Source organism: Bufo bufo, chromosome 3, assembly GCF_905171765.1.
Source record: "Bufo bufo chromosome 3, aBufBuf1.1, whole genome shotgun sequence".
NCBI lineage: Eukaryota > Metazoa > Chordata > Amphibia > Anura > Bufonidae > Bufo > Bufo bufo.
Window position 1 is genome coordinate 327,562,176 of NC_053391.1, and position 19,346 is coordinate 327,581,521.

Here is a 19,346-nt window from a genome sequence, read left to right on the forward strand (position 1 = left end):
ATGCCCCAAGAACAAGCAGGAACTGAAGACAGTTGCAGTAGAGGCCTGGCAGAGCATCACCACGGATGAAACCCAGCGTCTGGTGATGTCTATGCGTTCCATACTTCAGGCTGTAATTGACTGCAAAGGATTTGCAACCAAGTATTAAAAAGTGAAAGTTTGATTTATGATTATTATTCTGTCCCATTACTTTTGGTTGTTTAACAAGTGGGAGGCACATATGCAATCTGTTGTAATTCCTACACCGTTCACCTGATTTGGATGTAAATACCCTCAAATTAAAGCTGACAGTCTGCAGGTAAAGCACATCTTGTTCGTTTCATTTTAAATCCATTGTGGTGGTGTATAGAGCCAAAAATGTTAGAATTGTGTCGATGTCCCAATATTTATGGACCTGACTGTAGATAGAAGATAGATATATACTGTAGATAGATAGATGATAGATTGATAGATAGATGATAGATACTGTAGATAGATAGATGATAGATACTGTAGATAGATAGATGGATAGATACTGTAGATAGATAGATAGATAGATAGATAGATAGATAGATAGATAGATAGATAGATAGATAGATAGATAGATAGATAGATAGATAGATGATAGATAGATATGTGATATATAGATAGATAGATAATAGATAGATAGATAGATAGATAGATAGATATGTGATAGATAGATAGTTAGATGATAGATAGATAGATAGATAGATAGATAGATAGATAGATATGAGATAGATAGATAGATAGATAGATAGATAGGAGATAGATAGATAGATAGATAGATAGATAGATAGATAGATAGCTATACAGATAGATATGGTATACATAGATAGATAGATAATAGATAGATATGAGATAGATAGATAGATAGATAGATAGATAGATAGATGATAGATAGATAGATATGTGATAGATAGATAGATAGATAGATAGATAATAGATAGATAGATAGATAGATATGAGATAGATAGATAGATAGATAGATAGATAGATAGATATGAGATAGATAGATAGATAGATAGATAGATAGATAGATAGATAGATAGATAGCTAGCTATACAGATAGATATGGTATACATAGATAGATAGATAGATAATAGATAGATATGAGATAGATAGATATTAGATAGATAGATGGATAGATATGAGATAGATAGATATACAGATAGATATGGGATACATAGATGATAGATAGATAGATAGATAGATAGATAGATAGATAGATAGATAGATAGATAGGTGATAGATAGATATGTGATAGATAGATAGATAGATAGCTATACAGATAGATATGGGATACATAGATAGATAGATAGATAGATAGATAGATATGTGATAGATAGATAGATAGATAGATAGATAGATAGATAGATAGATAGATAGATAGATATGAGATAGATAGATAATAGATAGGAGATAGATAGATAGATAGATAGATAGATAGATAGATAGATAGCTATACAGATATATATGGGATACATAGATAGATAGATAGATAATAGATAGATATGAGATAGATAGATGGATAGATAGATAGATAGATAGATAGATATACAGATAGATATGGGATACATAGATGATAGATAGATAGATAGATAGATAGATAATAGATAGATAGATAATAGATAGGAGATAGATAGATAGATAGATAGATAGATAGATAGATAGATAGATAGATAGATAGATACATAGATGATAGATAATAGATAGATACATAGATGATAGATAATAGATAGATAGATAATAGATAGATAGATAGATAGATAGATAGATAGATAGATAGATAGATAGATAGATAGTAGTACTAATTAAAATAGCATGCCAGTCATACAAATACATAGCATAGTAATAACCTAGTGGTAAATAGTAAGAAAGTGGTAAATGATAATAGTAATTAGATCTCCCAGCACTAGTTCTGTGTACAATAGATCACCGGGTTAATGAGCCACTTACGGCAGTGAATAAAGATGTATTTTCTTAGCCCACATTGGCAGTCAGCTGTCTCTTTAAGGCGCGCTCCCGCCCCCCGGCGCGCCCCCGCCTCTATATCTGGAGTGTATGGAGATGCCTGAGGCTCAGAGGAGTGGGAGCACTGGCGAGCTGAGGAACTTGAGGCTCCGCTCCGTATCGGACTCCCCCTATGGATACAGCTCCTGACCTCTCATCCTGAGGACCTGCCGCCTGCTCAGCTCCAGACTTCTCTGCCGGACTCTGCCAACAACTCCGCCGCCCTCATGTTGGTCCACGCGTACTCTGCCATGGTGAGTAGTAGTCCCCTATTATATGTATCTCACTTTATACTTCCGAAGTGCCAACCTCACCAGATGGCACCGGCTTCTAATTGGTGTTTTGTGAAGTTCTAATTTTACTTTAGAGAATTGAGAGGATGAGGAAAATAAACACAAGCATGATTCCCTATGATAGACACATAGATAGGAGATAGATTAAATAGTTAAATATGAGATAGATAGGTAGGTAGGTCGATATATATTAGATGGATAGATAGATATGGGATAGATAGATAGATAGATAGATAGATAGATAGATAGATAGATATATGGATAGATAGATATTAAATAGAAAGAGAGATAGATATAAAATAAGAAAAACCGCAGCTCATCCAAATGGTGAGAAATGTGTGCTCCTTGATTAACCCATGCAACGTTTCAGTCCGCTTGCTGGGACCGTTCTCAAGTTTGGGGACTGAAACTTTGCATGGGTTAATCAAGGAGCACACATTTCTCACCATTTGGATGAGCTGCGGTTTTTCTTATTCTATGTTTATCACTGCGGTCAAGTTTGTATTGCTGGCACTCCTGTCTAGAACTGAGAAACAAGGTGTGCTGATCTTGGCTTTCTTTAGATAGATAGATATTAGACAGAAAGATAGATAGGTAGATGAGATAAATAGATATTAGATAGATAGATAGATAGATAGATAGATATTAGATAGATAGATTGATAGATATTAGAGATAGATAGATAGATATAAGTTAGATAGATAGATAGGAGATAGATAGATAGATAGATAGATAGATGATAGATAGATAGATATTTCGATTACTGGGGTGCCTATAGGAACGGTGAGCAGAGAAATTGACAGAGAAGTCATTATGGTGGCCTCCAGGGTACCTGAAGATCAGTAGGTCTGGTCACTGTGTGGATGGGGTCATGGGGTGGAGGTGCAGTGGATGATCAGATAAATGGACCAGAGCTCATCTCCCATTTCTGCTGAGTTCTTCTGCTCACCAGTCTCTGATCAGTCAGGGCACTTCATGGCTGGACCTGAGAAATGACCAGAGAACATCTCCTCAGTGATGAGTTCTGCTCCTAGTAGACATGTCTAGGATGATGTGGAATAGTTACCAGCTGATACACTGAATGATTACGATGTGTGCTGTGATTAGAGTGCTAGCTCTTCTCACACAGGAGGCTAATAATGTAATCCTGTGTTCCAGGAGCGCTCTGATGCCCTGAATGGAGCCAGCGGTGGTCGCCTGTCCCAGCTGTCCTCTCTGAACCAGGGGGCTTACTCCTCGGCTCCCCCGCTCTGCCACACTCCAGCATCTGATTTCCAGCCCCCCTACTTTCCTCCCCCATACCCACAACCTACCTTGTCTTACTCCCAGAGCCAGGAGTCTGGATACCCCCACCTGGGAGACCCCTACAGTGGCATAAACCCCATCCATCAGCACCAGCAGTCGGCATGGCACACGCAGAGAAGTCGCCAGGAAGACGCAGGGCTGCTTTCCCAGGCACACAGGGGGCTCAGCCTGGACCCTCGAAGGGACTATGGGGGGGTTCATCGTCTGCTGCCCGGGCTGGGAGATGGTGGGCACAGCCTGGCAGAGAGTGCCCTGTCCATACATGCGCTGTCACACCACAACATAGAAGACATGCAGGTAAGGGCAGTGATACCATGTGTCCTACACCTCAGATCTGGGACACATCTATTAATGTAATTGTCACATATGTATGTAATAACCCTCACATCCCGGATCCTAAACTCCAACTATATTTACTATTATTATAACCAATTATGTAGGGTACTAGGGGCACTTCCGTCACAATGTGTTCTGTGGCACTGTACTGTCTGATATATACATGTCTGCTCTACAGTGCAATGTAGCAGTGCTGTGTGTAGCATTGTGTGTGTAGTATCGTGTGTTTGTAGCACTGCTGTCTGTAGTATTGTGTGCAGTGTGCTCTATATGTAGTTTTGTGTAGTATTGTGTATATGTCGTATTGTGTGTGTTTGTAGTTTAACGCGTAGTATTGTATGTAGTGCTGTCTGTAGTATTGTGTGCAGCATTGTGTATGTAGTGCTGTCTGTAGTATTGTGTGCAGCATTGTGTATGTAGTGCTGTCTGTAGTATTGTGTGCAGCATTGTGTATGTAGTGCTGTCTGTAGTATTGTGTGCAGTATTTTCTATATGTAGTTTTGTATCTATTATTGTGTGCAGTATTGTGTGTTTGTAGTTTTAGGTGTTGTATATTGTGTGTGTGTGTGTGTGTGTGTGTGTATATATAGTGCTTTGTGTAGTATTGTATGTAGTTTGTGTATAATCTTGTGTTTAGTACGTGTTGTGTATGTAGTGCAGTATTGTGTGTAGTATGCATTCTTGTGTTTAGTGCATTTTGTGTATGTAGTGCTGTGTGCTGTATTGTGTGTATGTAGTAGTGTGTAGCCTTGTGTTTCGTGCATGTTGTGTATGTAGTATTCTGTGTATGTAGTGCTGTCTGTAGTATTGTGTGCAGCATTGTGTATGTAGTGCTGTCTGTAGTATTGTGTGCAGCATTGTGTATGTAGTGCTGTCTGTAGTATTGTGTGCAGCATTGTGTATGTAGTGCTGTCTGTAGTATTGTGTGCAGCATTGTGTATGTAGTGCTGTCTGTAGTATTGTGTGCAGCATTGTGTATGTAGTGCTGTCTGTAGTATTGTGTGCAGCATTGTGTATGTAGTGCTGTCTGTAGTATTGTGTGCAGTATTTTCTATATGTAGTTTTGTATCTATTATTGTGTGCAGTATTGTGTGTTTGTAGTTTTACGTGTTGTATATTGTGTGTGTGTGTGTATATATAGTGCTTTGTGTAGTATTGTATGTAGTTTGTGTGTAGTCTTGTGTTTAGTGCATGTTGTGTATGTAGTGCAGTATTGTATGTAGTATTGTGTGCAGTATTGTATGTAGTTTGTGTGTAGTTTTGTGTTTAGTGCATTTTGTGTATGCAGTGCTGTGTGCAGTAGTGTTGCCTATTGTTGTAACCATCACTCTCTTTGTAATTATCTAATTGCTTAGGGAATTTGCAGAAAATGATTTAACCCTTTGATCACATTTTCTTCAATTTCCTTTCATGATAAGCCCTGGGGCAGAGCACAACGAAATAAACAGACTTTCCTTTTTTTAAAACAAGGAAATGAAACAAATCTAATAATTTACACATTAGTGTCGTGTAGGGGAATTCGGAAACACACACCTTACCGTGCTAAATAACAAAGTAGCGACCATTCATACCGGCTGCGACATTTACCCGGCTAAGTATTGTCAATCACTTCGCTCCATTTGTGTTTGTGCTTATAGCTTCCCGTTATTATTTACTGCTACTTTTAATTACATTTCACCTCATTGAGCTATTTCTAATATATCTATCTATCAAACCTATATCTATCTATCTATTATTTATCTATCTATTTTTATCTATCTATTTATCAATCTATCTTTCTACCTATCTATAGATCTATCTATCTATTATCTATCTATTATTTATCTATCTATTTATCTATTATCTATCTATCTATTTATTATCTGTCTATTATCTATCTATCTATTATCTAATAACTATCATCTGTCCTCTCATTTCTTTTTTCTGGGTGATTACACAAGAAACACACTTTTGTAGCTAGATTTTTGCGCAGTATATTATTATTTTGAAAATGTCACACACAATATAAAATGTATAAGATGATGTATTGAGAATAAATCCAGCCAGTAAACGTACTATTGTTGGCTTGTTTTACTCAGTGATTTATATGCGGTTTATATGCGGCATTTCAGCTAGTGTGCATGACATTTAGCGGTCTCTATTGGTCAGCAAATTTTCGCAAATTTCACTGTTTGCAATTTCATTACATAAAAAAAATTAAATACCTTTCCATAATTATGAACAATACGACTGTATCTAAAAGTCACAATAATAATACATTGGATTGAATGTCTACAGTGAACATAGATATGGGATATCGATATTAGATATGAGATGGATAGAAATATATTAGATATATAAACAGACGGATGGATAGATAGATAATAGATATATAGATATTAGATCGATATTAGATGTCAATCACTATGGATATTAATACTGTTGAATGTGGGGACTTCCCATTCATTCCTAGTAGTAATAAATAACCGATAAAAAGTTACTTTTACCAGGAAATTCACCAGAAATAAGTTGTTGAGCGTTGCCTGTATCGTCTAATGGCATGATAACAGCAGGTAGTAAACCCTCCACACTGACCATATAATGGGTCACTACAACTCCCATCATATGACACGGATTCAGCTCTGCTTCTTTTGTGGTTTCCAGCTTCTAACCAGAGCCGCCATTGAATGAGGTATCACATTTTACATAATACATCGGGTCCCCTTGCTTTATGTTTGGTTAGATTCAGCATCTACATGTGCACGTGCAGCATACCCATGTAACACAACCATTGCCACTTACCTCCCCTCTATGTGTCAGTAAGTAGGGATATACATCGGTTGTATTATATCTCCATGTAAAGAATCCATACTGTCTCCTTATTGACCAGGTGGTGGATGAGTCAGGAGTCAGTCTGCTGGACCAGTCTGTCATCAAAAAAGGTAAGAGTTGTGCTTGTACCCCTAGAGATTACCCCTGAGAGGAACATCACTCGTATTTACCAATAGATCGTTTTATCAAAGAAAAATTTTTTATTTTTTTGCACAGTTCTAAATGTGGAAAGGATGTGTCTTCCTGCTGAATTCTAATAACTGCTATTGTTACTAAACAATACTATACTATAGACACCTCTTATATTATAGGTATTATTTTTAATAAGGAACAGTAATCTTCATTTACAAAAGTAGGTTCCAAATTAGAAATAATGATTAGTAGAAGTAGTAGTAGTATTGGTAGCAGTAGCAAAGCATGTATGTGTGTGTGTGTGTGTGTGTGTGTATATATATATATATATATATATATATATATATATAATTTAGGTTGTATTATATTTTATGTTCATTTATATTATTTGTAAAATGTAAATGTTATCATCCTTACAATTACAATTGCTTCTCTGTATGCAGTTTGACATTCAATGAATGTGTTTGAGGATTGCCTTGTGGTTTCTATGTATTGATTTCATAGACTGCTGAACATGAGATGGAACTGTTGCACCTAGACTTACTGCTTCCATCATACAATCATACCTGCTAATGTCAATAATTGCCATTCACTACCATGTTAGGATTAAAATCTGACAGATTCCTTCATTTTCTTATATTTCTATCCATTACTGATTTCACATCATGACTTTCTACTGAACCTGAACTGAAGGGAACCATATTCTGTGCTTCCTTATGTCTTTGTCATCAGTCAGTTACATACAGGTGAAACTCGAAAAATTAGAATATCGAGCAAAAGTCCATTTATTTCAGTAATGCAAATTAAAAGGAATTGCATTAATGCAGCTTAAAATTAGAGTTTTGTGAAAAGGTTCACTATTCTAGGCTCAAAGTGTCACACTCTGGTCAGCTAATTAATCCATACTCCCTGAGCAAAGGGTACCTGAGATTGTGACTTTGGGGTTTCATAAGCTGTAGGCCAGATTCATCCAAATTATACCAAATAAAGGCTTGAAATATCTTGCTTTGCATGTAATGAGTCTATCTCATATATTAGTTTAACCCTTTAAGTTGCATTACTGAAATAAATGAACTTTGCACAATATTCAAATTTTTTGAGTTTCACCTGTATATAGATGAATAGACAGGTTTTTTATATACACTGGATCTTCTGACCCATGAATGTTGAGAAATGGTTTTAGCCCCACATCCTTTCTCTAGCCATATCACTAAATAGGCTTGAAATGTCTTCAGATCAACAGTTCTTACAAAGGTCTTCTGATCTATTCAGTGGGTTACAGAATAGCTATAGTCCTATTATATGGAAATCTGAATTCAAGTAAATTTTGATCTTTTGGGGCTCAGTTTAGATATGATGAGGAGTAACTATCAAAGTGCCAAATATTTGGTAGTGAGTCTTTATGTCATTGATCAAAAAAAGTTGAACCAGATCTGCAATGAACCTATCAGGCTCATATTATGATCGTATTATTATGATCTTCTGTGGGCAAAATAGTAACTGGGAGTATTACCTTTACATTTCATGTCTAAAGCCATCATAAGGATAACTCTAATTTTCAGAAAATGTCACCATCCAAATATAATTTCCATATTACTTTTAATATGTGAAGCATCTGTTGTCCATGAGAATTGATCAATATATTATTTATATTTTTTATATATATATATTTATTTTTTTACGATATATTATATAAGCATAAACCTTATCCTACATCATCTGTGAATTTGACTAAGTACATTTATAATTTTTCTGATCCATATGGTACAATAAAGTAACTTTTTAGCAGTGCTCCTTATTTGTGATATATTAGTGGTTTTTTTGGGTGAATTCACATTGATCGGTGACTCTGGTTACCATTAGGTACAGTGTAGGAGAATCCAGAAATGTAAATGTGTTCATTTCTCCTAAACTAGAAGATGACCCAGAATCCATCCTTTCCATTCTGCCCATTTTGTCTTGGAGCTAAGTGTATGTAAATGGTTCTGGACCCTGAGATAGGGAGGCTTGCCTTGTATGCAGAGAGCAGCCTAACCCCTGCCTCATTCCCCTGCTGTGTGCTTACAGGCTCAGGATTTTGGGGAATACTTTTCCAATCTGTACTGTCTGCTTCAATTTCCTGCCCAGCCTTATGATCAAACCTCCGGCCTCTCACAGAGTCCGGGATTTTCTTATTAAAACTAATTACGGGAGACCAGTCTCATATCCCCAAATACTCCTTTCTGTTCCCCTGCATTTACTGCCTCATAAACCACTAACAATGTCACAACTAAGGACTTCCAGAGAGCTGATTAGGAGAGCCTAGGAAAATGGCTGTTCCTTTTGGCTCTTTAACCCTTATTTTGCCAAAGCAGAAAATCCCAGCAGCTCACTTGTAAGGCCTCTACCTGTAACTCTTATCCATATAGATAATGGGCACATGCCTGCTTTCTAAGATAGTTTGCCATCAAGGAATACAGGTCTAGGACAGGCAGCAAGTGGCCTACAACTGTATTTCATCTGTGGACTATGCCAGGAGTCTAGTTAGTAGGGTCGCTGTTAGTGGTGAAGGCCAAAAACAATTTTAGAATCATTTTTGGCTCAGAGTATGAACCACATATATTTACCGGTTCATTGACTAACATCTGCCAACGTTGGCCTAGTTGCCCTACAGTTGTCATGGTATATTTGCTGTGTTTTTATATTTTTTGTTATTATAGGTAGTAAAATGTATAATATCTAAGATAGATAGATGTAGGTACATAAAGATAAAAAGTAGGGACTCTTATGTAAAGAAAAAAAAAAAAGTTAAAACCGAAATTCAGGAGCCAGTGTATATGGCAAATGAACAGTAATATAACTAGGTCAATGCATTTTAAATGGTATATAAATGAAGCCAGATAGACAACATTTTGCAAGCTGTCTATATATTTGGGAGACTTCAAGCTTCCTTTATGAAGTGTTTAATTGGTTTATGGATCTGGAAGTAATTATCAGGAGCAGAGAAGGATTTTTTTGTGCTGGGCAGACATCAGGGCACTTTGATAAAGATAAAGTCTGAATTATGAGCTTACAAAGCTCGTGTGTCTGTAGGCATGTATTATGCAATTGTTTTGGATGCGCTTTTGGTTACACGTACATACACAATAATCATGGGATTGCACGTACATGTACTAAGAATGTGAAAGGTTATGACGCTCTTTGCTATCTAACACTGCGAGCTGATTGTATTCATATATTATTAATATAATCATTTAAAAGCATATGGAATGAGAAGAGAGGGTGAATTGTTTTGTGCATGCTTAATACCGTGGTACACAAGTACTGTCATTGTAATGACCATGCACTAGCTATTGGCCCATGATCTTGGGTGTGGCTAAGCAATAGAAGAAGTAAACTGAATATTCATTCCTTAGGATCTAATGGGGGTTTATTTAGCTGAGAAGGATCTTTTTGTGAGCTTCTATAATGATTCATTGGGTATATAACTGGTCAATACAGGCTAACTGAAGGATATAATATCCAGACCACCCAAGTGTCCCACTCTTGGAAGGACAGTCTCTCTTTTCCAACCAAGTCTCTCTGTCCCTCTTTGCTCCATAAATGTCCCTTTTTTGATCTGAGGTTTAGATTTTCATTACTGTATTTACAATATTGATCCAGAAAGTGTTTGTCTGGTTCCTATCTGTGTATTATAGCCCACCTTGTACATTATTTCATCATTTGATGCAATTTTAGAAATTTCTATATTCAGATAATTTTTGAACTTAAAGTAAGATAAAACTATTGTAGAGTATAAATATGGAGGAAAAAATGGATCTTTCACACAATGAACCATAAGTGTCTCTCTTTGAACATTCAAAAAGTTGGGAGGTGTGAAAACCTCAAAATGCAAAAACATCATGCAACACAGTGGCTCAGTGGTTTGGCAGCGCTGGGGTCCTAGGTTTGAATCCAACCAAGGAGAACATCAGCATGGAGTTTGTATGTTCTCCCCGTGTTTGTGTGGGTTTCCTCTGGGTACTACAGTTTCATTTCACACTCCAAAGACATACTGATAGGGAACTTAGATTGGGAGCTCCACTGGGGACAATGAGTGATGATGATAATACTTGAAAAAGCTTTGGAATATGTTGATGCTATATAAACAAGTATAATAAATCACATAAAACTATAAATTGTTAGTAGACCCTGACCAATACCACCAGATGACAAGTGTTAATCTATAAAAGGTAACACTTGACATACCACTTTGCCCCTGAATTCCTCCTTACCTTCCTGCTGGCCCTTGACTGGATTTTGTTGGCACGTGGTACCAGCAATTTTGGGAAACAGGAACATACAGTTAGACTTCAGATTGGTTGAGTTTGGCTTACTACATGATGGGTGTCAAATGATATGTGTGGCCAAGTTTCCCTTGTTATTATCGTTTGACACTTTCTACTTGAGCCACGGTCCTTGACCTTCCTATAACATACTGCTGGTTAATTTGGTTGGACTCTTCATACTCACACATGCCCTCTTTAACTTTTCAGAATTTAAAGGGAGGTACACGTAGTTTTGCAAGAACTTGGTGCATGATACCATTCGTCTAGACTTGTATGTGCACATTATCTTTACCTGTAGCTTCTTACAAAATGTGAGCACATACAATTCTCAGTAAACTAAGGTCATATTCATACTAGCATCTTTAGGGTCTGTACCTTTTTTAGGCCAGAAGGGAATGCACAGTTTATTCTTCTGTACTCTCTTGCCCTAATTGTAACACTACACTAATGAAAAGCATAGACAGAGGCATATGCTTGTCTCTGTTTCTTTTTACATTGAGGTCAATGAAGTATAGAGTGGACAACTAATCCAAAAATGCATGAGTTGTGCAATCTGTTCCACACATACAACACACAAACTCATTTGGCACAATAACTAGATCTGCCAGCAAACATGTCTATTCACATTAACCTCTTCCCTGACAGACATATACAGTATTAACAATATATTATGCAAATTATCTAATGTCAGCCAACCAGAGACTCCTCCAAAAGGAAGAGTAATCCATCTGTAGACAGCTGTTTCGGGGGTTATTGCCCCTCATCAGTAAAGAGTAGGGTACAGTTTGGCTGCATGAGATAGCTTAGATACAGCTCACAGGGGAGGAGCACTTCATGGAAAGAAGTATGCAAAGTAGGCCATGTCAGCCAAACCAAACCCAAATAGGTCGCTCTTGCAAAAGTAAGAACAACCCCTCGGTAGACAGCCGTTTCAGGTTTCAGAGTACAGAACAGGGTACTGGTTGGCTGTTCCATTGGTTTCAAAAAGATAGGCCAAGTGCTTTGACTATGTTATGTGACAGGTAAGCTTTCTTCTGCTCACTGGAGATACAGGTAACGTAGTAAGCGGCAGTTCACGTTTAGGTATTGCTGTACGTAAACAAAACAAAAAAGTATAGAAACATATGGCTTGACATACCCATAGACTAATGTTGGGCAAAAGTTGTTCAAAAGTACATACTTTTGACTCATTTTTTCATTGTTTGTTTCTGTACCTTTTTTTTTTTCCAGGACAGAATAGTGCATCTACCACGCTTTTCTGTCCTGCAAAAAAAAAAAAAAAATATAGAAACGTTTACTATTTTTTACATTGCAGTGAACGGGGGATGGATGGAAACGTAGGACAATACTGATAAACGTATCCAGTTTTATATAGATACTTTATATTTTCTTTGATACACTTCAAAGGAGTTTATGTTATTTTACTGTATATCTACTTATCTACTGACATACAGCAGAAACGAGATGCGAACAGGCCCTAACCTGTTCATATCTAATTTTTGCTGTTTGTCAGGCAGATAAGTTTTAGACATACAGTAAAAAAAAAAGTATACAAATGTATGCAGTTTTGAGCTTATCTATCCTTTTTTTTTTAACGTATACACTTGACGGATGTGCATACGTTTCAATATGCTTGTTTCAGTTTTTTTTAGCAAAAAAACTATACATTTTTGTGAAACCTTTCTTTATTGAAGATTTAAAGACATCATCTGAAAAAATAGATATGTTACCATACTTTTTTTTTGCTGGACATAAAAGCATGGTATTCTACATTATTTAGTCCTGCAAAAAAAAAAAAAACGCATTCAAAAGTATGCCCTGGCAAGTATGAGTATGTCAAGCCATACGTTTCTATATGTTTTTTTCTGTTTACAAGCATATCTGCTTGATGTGCAACAAAAACGAGATGTGAACAGCCCCTTACATAATCTGAAAAAAGACATAGGTTCATCCAGGCTGTTCACATTCATCCAGGCTGTTCACATCTGGTTTTTGCTGTATGGACAGCGGATACGTTTGTAAACAGAAAAAAAACGTATAGAAATGTACGGCTAGACTATTATTGAGCAAACATAGTTCAAAAGTGCATACATTTGTCACTGTTTCATTTCTGTATGTTTTTTTTTTTTTTTTTTTAGGCCAGAATAGCGTAGTATACCATCCTTTAAGTCCTACCAAAAAATGTATAGAAAACATTGCAGTAAATGGGAGACGGGTGAAAATGTAAGACAATACGTTTATCATCCGTTAAGCGCATCCAGAGACTTCCTTTGATACATTCCAGATCTTTATTTAAAAAAAGAAAGATTTCACAAAAACGTATACATTGTTTGTTAAAAAAAAAAGGAAACGACCTTATGCATTAAAGAAAGAGATCGATAACCATAAAGTTTGCATAGATTTGTGTTGTTTTTTTCCCCATTATGTCGAAACATATCCGTTCGACATGTGAAACGAGATGTGAACAGGCCCTAACATAGTAACCTAGGCGGAAAAAAGACATACTCCCATCAGTTTAGCCGGTTATCCTATTTTATATCTCAGGATAAGAAGTAATACATGAATGTGCTTCTTGTTAGTCAGAGACCCTCCCATGACAGATGTAGCAATGGAGATAGCGGAGCAGAGAGAAGGGGAGGTATTTCTCACATTACACAAACTCTTGGGACTAAGATCTATCAATTAAAGCAGCGCACATAGCACCTGATGTAATGTATCTGCCTGTGCAAAGCCTCCAGCATGTGAAACCTGCTATACTGGGACTGAAATGACTGAACGTACACACAGCGCTATTCATTTTAGTAGATGACACCTTATTATGGATAGGGCTAGACAGATTGCACAGCCAATGGGCAGGAGGAGGGAATAGGTGACAGCTTATTTGTAATGTAACCAAGTTACATTTCCAAATTACTCATGTATGGTTTTATACCTAACACAAGAATAAAAAAATAAAAAATTAAAGGCAAAATGTGGTTAAGAGCGTTTCAACCCACAATGTCTATAGACTTCTAATATCTCGGGCAGGAAATAAAACATTATAAAAAAACTTTGGGGGAGATTTATCTTATAGCAACATAGCAACCAATCAGATAGATCCTTTCATTTTCACAAAGTGGATCTGAAAAATGAAAGGGGGAAGCTGATTGGTTGCTATGGGCATCTAAGACAGTTTTCTTTTGCAGCAGTTTTTTTTAAATAAATCTGGTGCAATAAATTGTGTGTACAGCATTATAATCTATCCATCATCCCTCAATGATATCCAGATTAATGTCACATGCCTGGTGGTGCAGAACGGGTATTGCCCTTGACTCCCTTCTTTACTATGGTTACACCTTTACCTAAGGAAACATAATGAATTCATTCCATATAGATGAACGGCGTTCTCCTGCATCCGCCTATAGGCACAACCTTTTCTGCATATTGAAAAATCCAACCTATTGCTCACCTGCAATGTATGCTTTAGGAATGAAAGAGTTAAAATGCTAAGCCTATGGAAATCTGCCAGGCAGTGCTTCTGTGTAATTGGCTGTTTACTGCAAATCTATAACAAACAGATTAGATTGTTAACACTATCATTTCCAGGGTTAAATTGATCAAATTCATTCTACTGACCTACATACAACAATTACGTGGCCTGATGTGGATTCCTAATGAGCACCGATCGACCAAACGGTGCTTGTTTAAAGAGCCTTTTCAAGGGCCAATTGAGGGTGAACCATCAGGCTTGTTTGTCAGCTGATCGGTGAGGTGTTTACATGTGTTGATGATCGGCTGAATGAGTATTCCTGCAAACATTCGTTCTTGATCACTGGCCTGTGTGAGAGGACCCTAAGGGGGCCTTCACAAATGGCAGATTTTGTTGCAGAAAATTTCTGCAACTGAACCGGGGCTTGCAGAGATCCATGCACTTCCCTCCAAAACAGCCCCATTCACATGAGCAGAAATTATTTTCAGTTGCAAAATTTTCTGCAAAAAATCTGCCCCATGTGAAGGCACCAGTAGTGAGTACTTTTCAGACAATACTGTATCTATGGTAATAAAACCATACATACACTATAGGTTAGAGGAAAGCAGACATTTTGTGGTGAAGTTACTAAGATTAGTGTTTTTTATATATTTAAAATGACTGCTGGAATACGATTCCCTAAATTTATTAGGCCCAGGTTCCTTAATAAATTTTGTGCATCGTCTGGAAGTCTGTGTGCCAGAAGTTTAGACTTGAACTGTAGTTTACACCAGGCGGGCCCTTACTGCTAAGCCCCCCCACTTTTAAAAAAAAAGAGCAAAAAGTTTCAAATTATGGTGCAAATTATTATACATTATTGTGTGCGCCATAATTTGCAAAAGATTTTATGCCATAAAAGTAGTGTAAATACTTTAATAAATCTCCCTCTCTGCTCTCAATAATCTGGATTTGTGCTTATTATACACAAGGGTTACAAAAGCAATGAATGTAAGTTCAGTCCTCCTACTGAAGAATATAATAGCCTACATTTTGTCTTTTAAAGGTAGAGGAACATGAGATATATTTGATAGTATATACATTTCTTCTTTATTAGGTGGATATATATACATGATATATGGATGCATCATGACATAGTATATAGTTACTTCTATGACACTGGAGGGGTACTCAGATTTGCTTTGGTTCTGTGTACAGTATACCCCGCCATTGTCCCCTCAGCACCTGTCTCCATAGTGTTACTGCAGGATCACTATAGATGAAATGTTACTGTGGCCTGCAAAAACTGGATGTTACAACCACATGGCGTTAGATCACTAGGAACGCAGCGTCACAGAGGCCTTGTCCAAATAGACTGTCAGAACAAAACTTATTTATACTGGTTGCCTTGGATTAAAAGAAAAAAACATGGCAGCTTTCTTCCTGAAATAGCGCCACAGAAAACAGAGGGTGGTTATTAACGGTACACACTCAGATTGGGTCACTGTCACTAGTGGAGTACCTCAGGGGTCAGTATTGGGCCCTGTTCTCTTCAATATATTTATTAATGATCTTGTAGAAGGCTTGCATAGTAAAATATCAATTTTCGCAGATGACACTAAACTGTGTAAAGTAATTAACACAGAAGAGGACAGTATACTACTACAGAGGGATCTGAATAGATTGGAGGCTTGGGCAGATAAGTGGCAGATGAGGTTTAACACTGACAAATGTAAAGTTATGCACATGGGAAGGAATAATGCAAGTCACCCGTACATACTAAATGGTAAAACACTGGGTAACACTGACATGGAAAAGAATCTAGGAATTTTAATAAACAGCAAACTAAGCTGCAAAAAACAGTGTCAGGCAGCTGCTGCCAAGGCCAATAAGATAATGGGTTGCATCAAAAGGGGCATAGATGCCCGTGATGAGAACACTTTACAAATCACTAGTCAGACCACACATGGAGTACTGTGTACAGTTCTGGGCTCCTGTAAACAAGGCAGACATAGCAGAGCTGGAGAGGGTCCAGAGGAGGGCAACTAAAGTAATAACTGGAATGGGGCAACTACAGTTACCTGAAAGATTATCAAAATTAGGGTTATTCACTTTAGAAAAAAGACGACTGAGGGGAGATCTAATTACTATGTATAAATATATCAGGGGTCAGTACAGAGATCTATCCCATCATCTATTTATCCCCAGGACTGTGACTGTGACGAAGGGACATCCTCTGCGTCTGGAGGAAAGAAGGTTTGTACACAAACATAGAAAAGGGTTCTTTACGGTAAGAGCAGTGAGACTATGGAACTCTCTGCCTGAGGAGGTGGTGATGGTGAGTACAATAAAAGAATTCAAGAGGGGTCTGGATGTATTTCTGGAGCCTAATAATATTACAGGTTATAGCTACTAGAGAGTGGTCGTTGATCCAGGGAGTTATTCTGATTGGAGTCGGGAAGGAATTTTTTATTCCCCTAAAGTGGGAAAAATTGGCTTCTACCTCACATATTTTTCTTTTGCCTTCCTCTGGATCAACTTGCAGGATAACAGGCCGAACTGGATGGACAAATGTCTTTTTTCGGCCTTATGTACTATGTTACTATGTTACCTGTCAATAGGTTTTATGTGGTATTGCAGCTCCACCGAACTCAAAGGGGCTGAGCTGCAATAACAGGCACAACCTGTGGACAAGTGCGGCGTAGTTTCTGGAAGAAAGCAGCCACATTTTTCTAATCCTGGAAACTACTTTAAGGGGCCATTCACATGGTATTATTTACCTCAAAATTTTGTAACGGACAGCCTCACTGAAATTCCGCAGGTGGCCGCGCCCTTTCTGCCTCCCATTCTTTGCAAACTGTTTGACAAAGGCACCAGAAGTGCCGAAACGCGTCACAGATAGAGTGACAATAAAAGAATAATTCACAGCAATTTGGCAGTGCCGGTCCTTCATTATCATTCTTTGCAAAGGGAGGCAGTGCTGATGATCACAGAACATCGGTTTAAGGGCTCATGCACACAAACCAATTTTTTTGTCCGTGGCCCGTATGCGGAACCATTCATTTCAATAGGGCTGCAAAAAACCTGAAATGACTCTGTGTGCATTCCGTATCCGTATGTCTGCAAGTCCGTTCTGCACAAAAATAGAACATGTCCTATTCTTGTCCGTTTTGTGGATAAGGACAGGCATCGTTACAATGGATCAAAAACAAAAAAAAATTGATGTCACAGGGATGTCATCCATTCTTTTTTCGGATCCGTGTTTTGCGGACCGCAAAATACATATGGTTGCGTGAATGAGTCCTAAAGCTCTTGGGGGCGGCTGCTGCTTTAAAGCGCCACTCAGCAATCTTCAGCGCTGCCTCCCATTGTAAAAAATGGGAGGCAGAAGGAAGCTGCTGCCGCTCGGATCCCGGTGCAGCTGTCCACTCCAAAATTCCGCTGTAAAAAATGCTGTGTAACGGCCCCTAATACACATCCACATGTTCCTACTTTGTGATAAATAGCGATTATTCATTTAGTCCATGTGTGCCCAAACTGGTAATTAGTTATGTACATCCAGTATATCCATGGGCACATCATTTGCTTACATCAAATCATATTGTTTGACCCCCTTAAAACTATATAATGTTTATACAGAAGGACGTAAAACAATCAATTATGCCGTAATTGGCTTCCATTAATCTACAGTAATAGCAAGTGTAGTTGAGTCCTGGAGCAATGACCTCCAATAAATTCCTATTAATGGAAACAGCCTAGATTTATCAATGGCAGGCGCCACATAGCCATTGCATCTGTAAACTGTCTCCGCCTTCATTTCAGGGAAGTGTGTTCCTTTAATTTGCGTTAGCTGCTGCTTGGGAGCCCATAGTGAATAGCTGACGGCCCCTATAATTGTCAGACACAATTACGTTGCCGGCTTACCCATAGTCATATTGTTCTTGCATCATCCCTGCTCACCTGTCTGCGTGAGATCATTTATTGTAGGAGCGAGTTTTCTGTCCGGATGCGATGTGTGTAGTGACCGGAAAGCATCCGGACCGAATCCTGACCCATTCATTTCAGTGGGTCTGAGTACACGAACATTGTTTATCACTGATTATCTCTGCGTTCAGGAAAAATCACAGCATATTCTATATTGTGCGTTTTTCGCACTGCTCTGGTTCCATAAAAATAAATGGGACTTGTGAGAAAAACAGACATCGAGAAGCAATGCGTTTTTTGCTGATGGTTGCTAGGAGATTTAGATGGTTATACTTCAGTTTTTCTTCACGCAAGTGCAAAAACCTGAAATTCTGAACACAATCGCAGACAAAACTGGTTAAACTTTTGTGCAAATAAGTTTTTGCCTGAACAGACTCTGACTCTGACTGCACGCGAACGTGTGCTGCCCATTGCCATATTGCGGACCGCATTTGCGGATCCGCAATACACGGGCACCATTCCGTGTGCATTCCGCATCACGGATGCGGACCCTTTCACTTCAATGGGTCCGCAAATCCGAGATGCGGAACGTAATCACGGAATGGAACACTATGGAAGCACTACGGAGTGCTTCCGTGGGGTTCTGTTCCGTACTTCCGTTCCGCAAAAAGATAGAACTTGCTATATTTTTTTGCGGAACGGACGAATGCAGACCCATTCAAGTTGAATTGGTCTGGGTTCATCCCGGTGGCCGTATGGAGGTTGCCCTTGCATTGGAGACCG

General features: G+C 38.0%; 1 protein-coding gene across 1 annotated transcript in view; it reads left to right on the plus strand.

Moving 5' to 3' along the window:
• Positions 1–2,042: 2,042 nt before the first annotated feature.
• TFAP2E (transcription factor AP-2 epsilon) overlaps positions 2,043–19,346 on the plus strand; it is a 36,394-nt gene continuing 19,090 nt past the window's right edge. Inside the window, exons 1-3 of the mRNA XM_040424378.1 lie at positions 2,043–2,264; positions 3,462–3,905; positions 6,814–6,865. Of these exons, the coding sequence (XP_040280312.1) occupies positions 2,238–2,264; positions 3,462–3,905; positions 6,814–6,865 (523 nt within the window). The 5' untranslated portion in view covers positions 2,043–2,237. The remainder of the gene's footprint in view (positions 2,265–3,461; positions 3,906–6,813; positions 6,866–19,346) is intronic.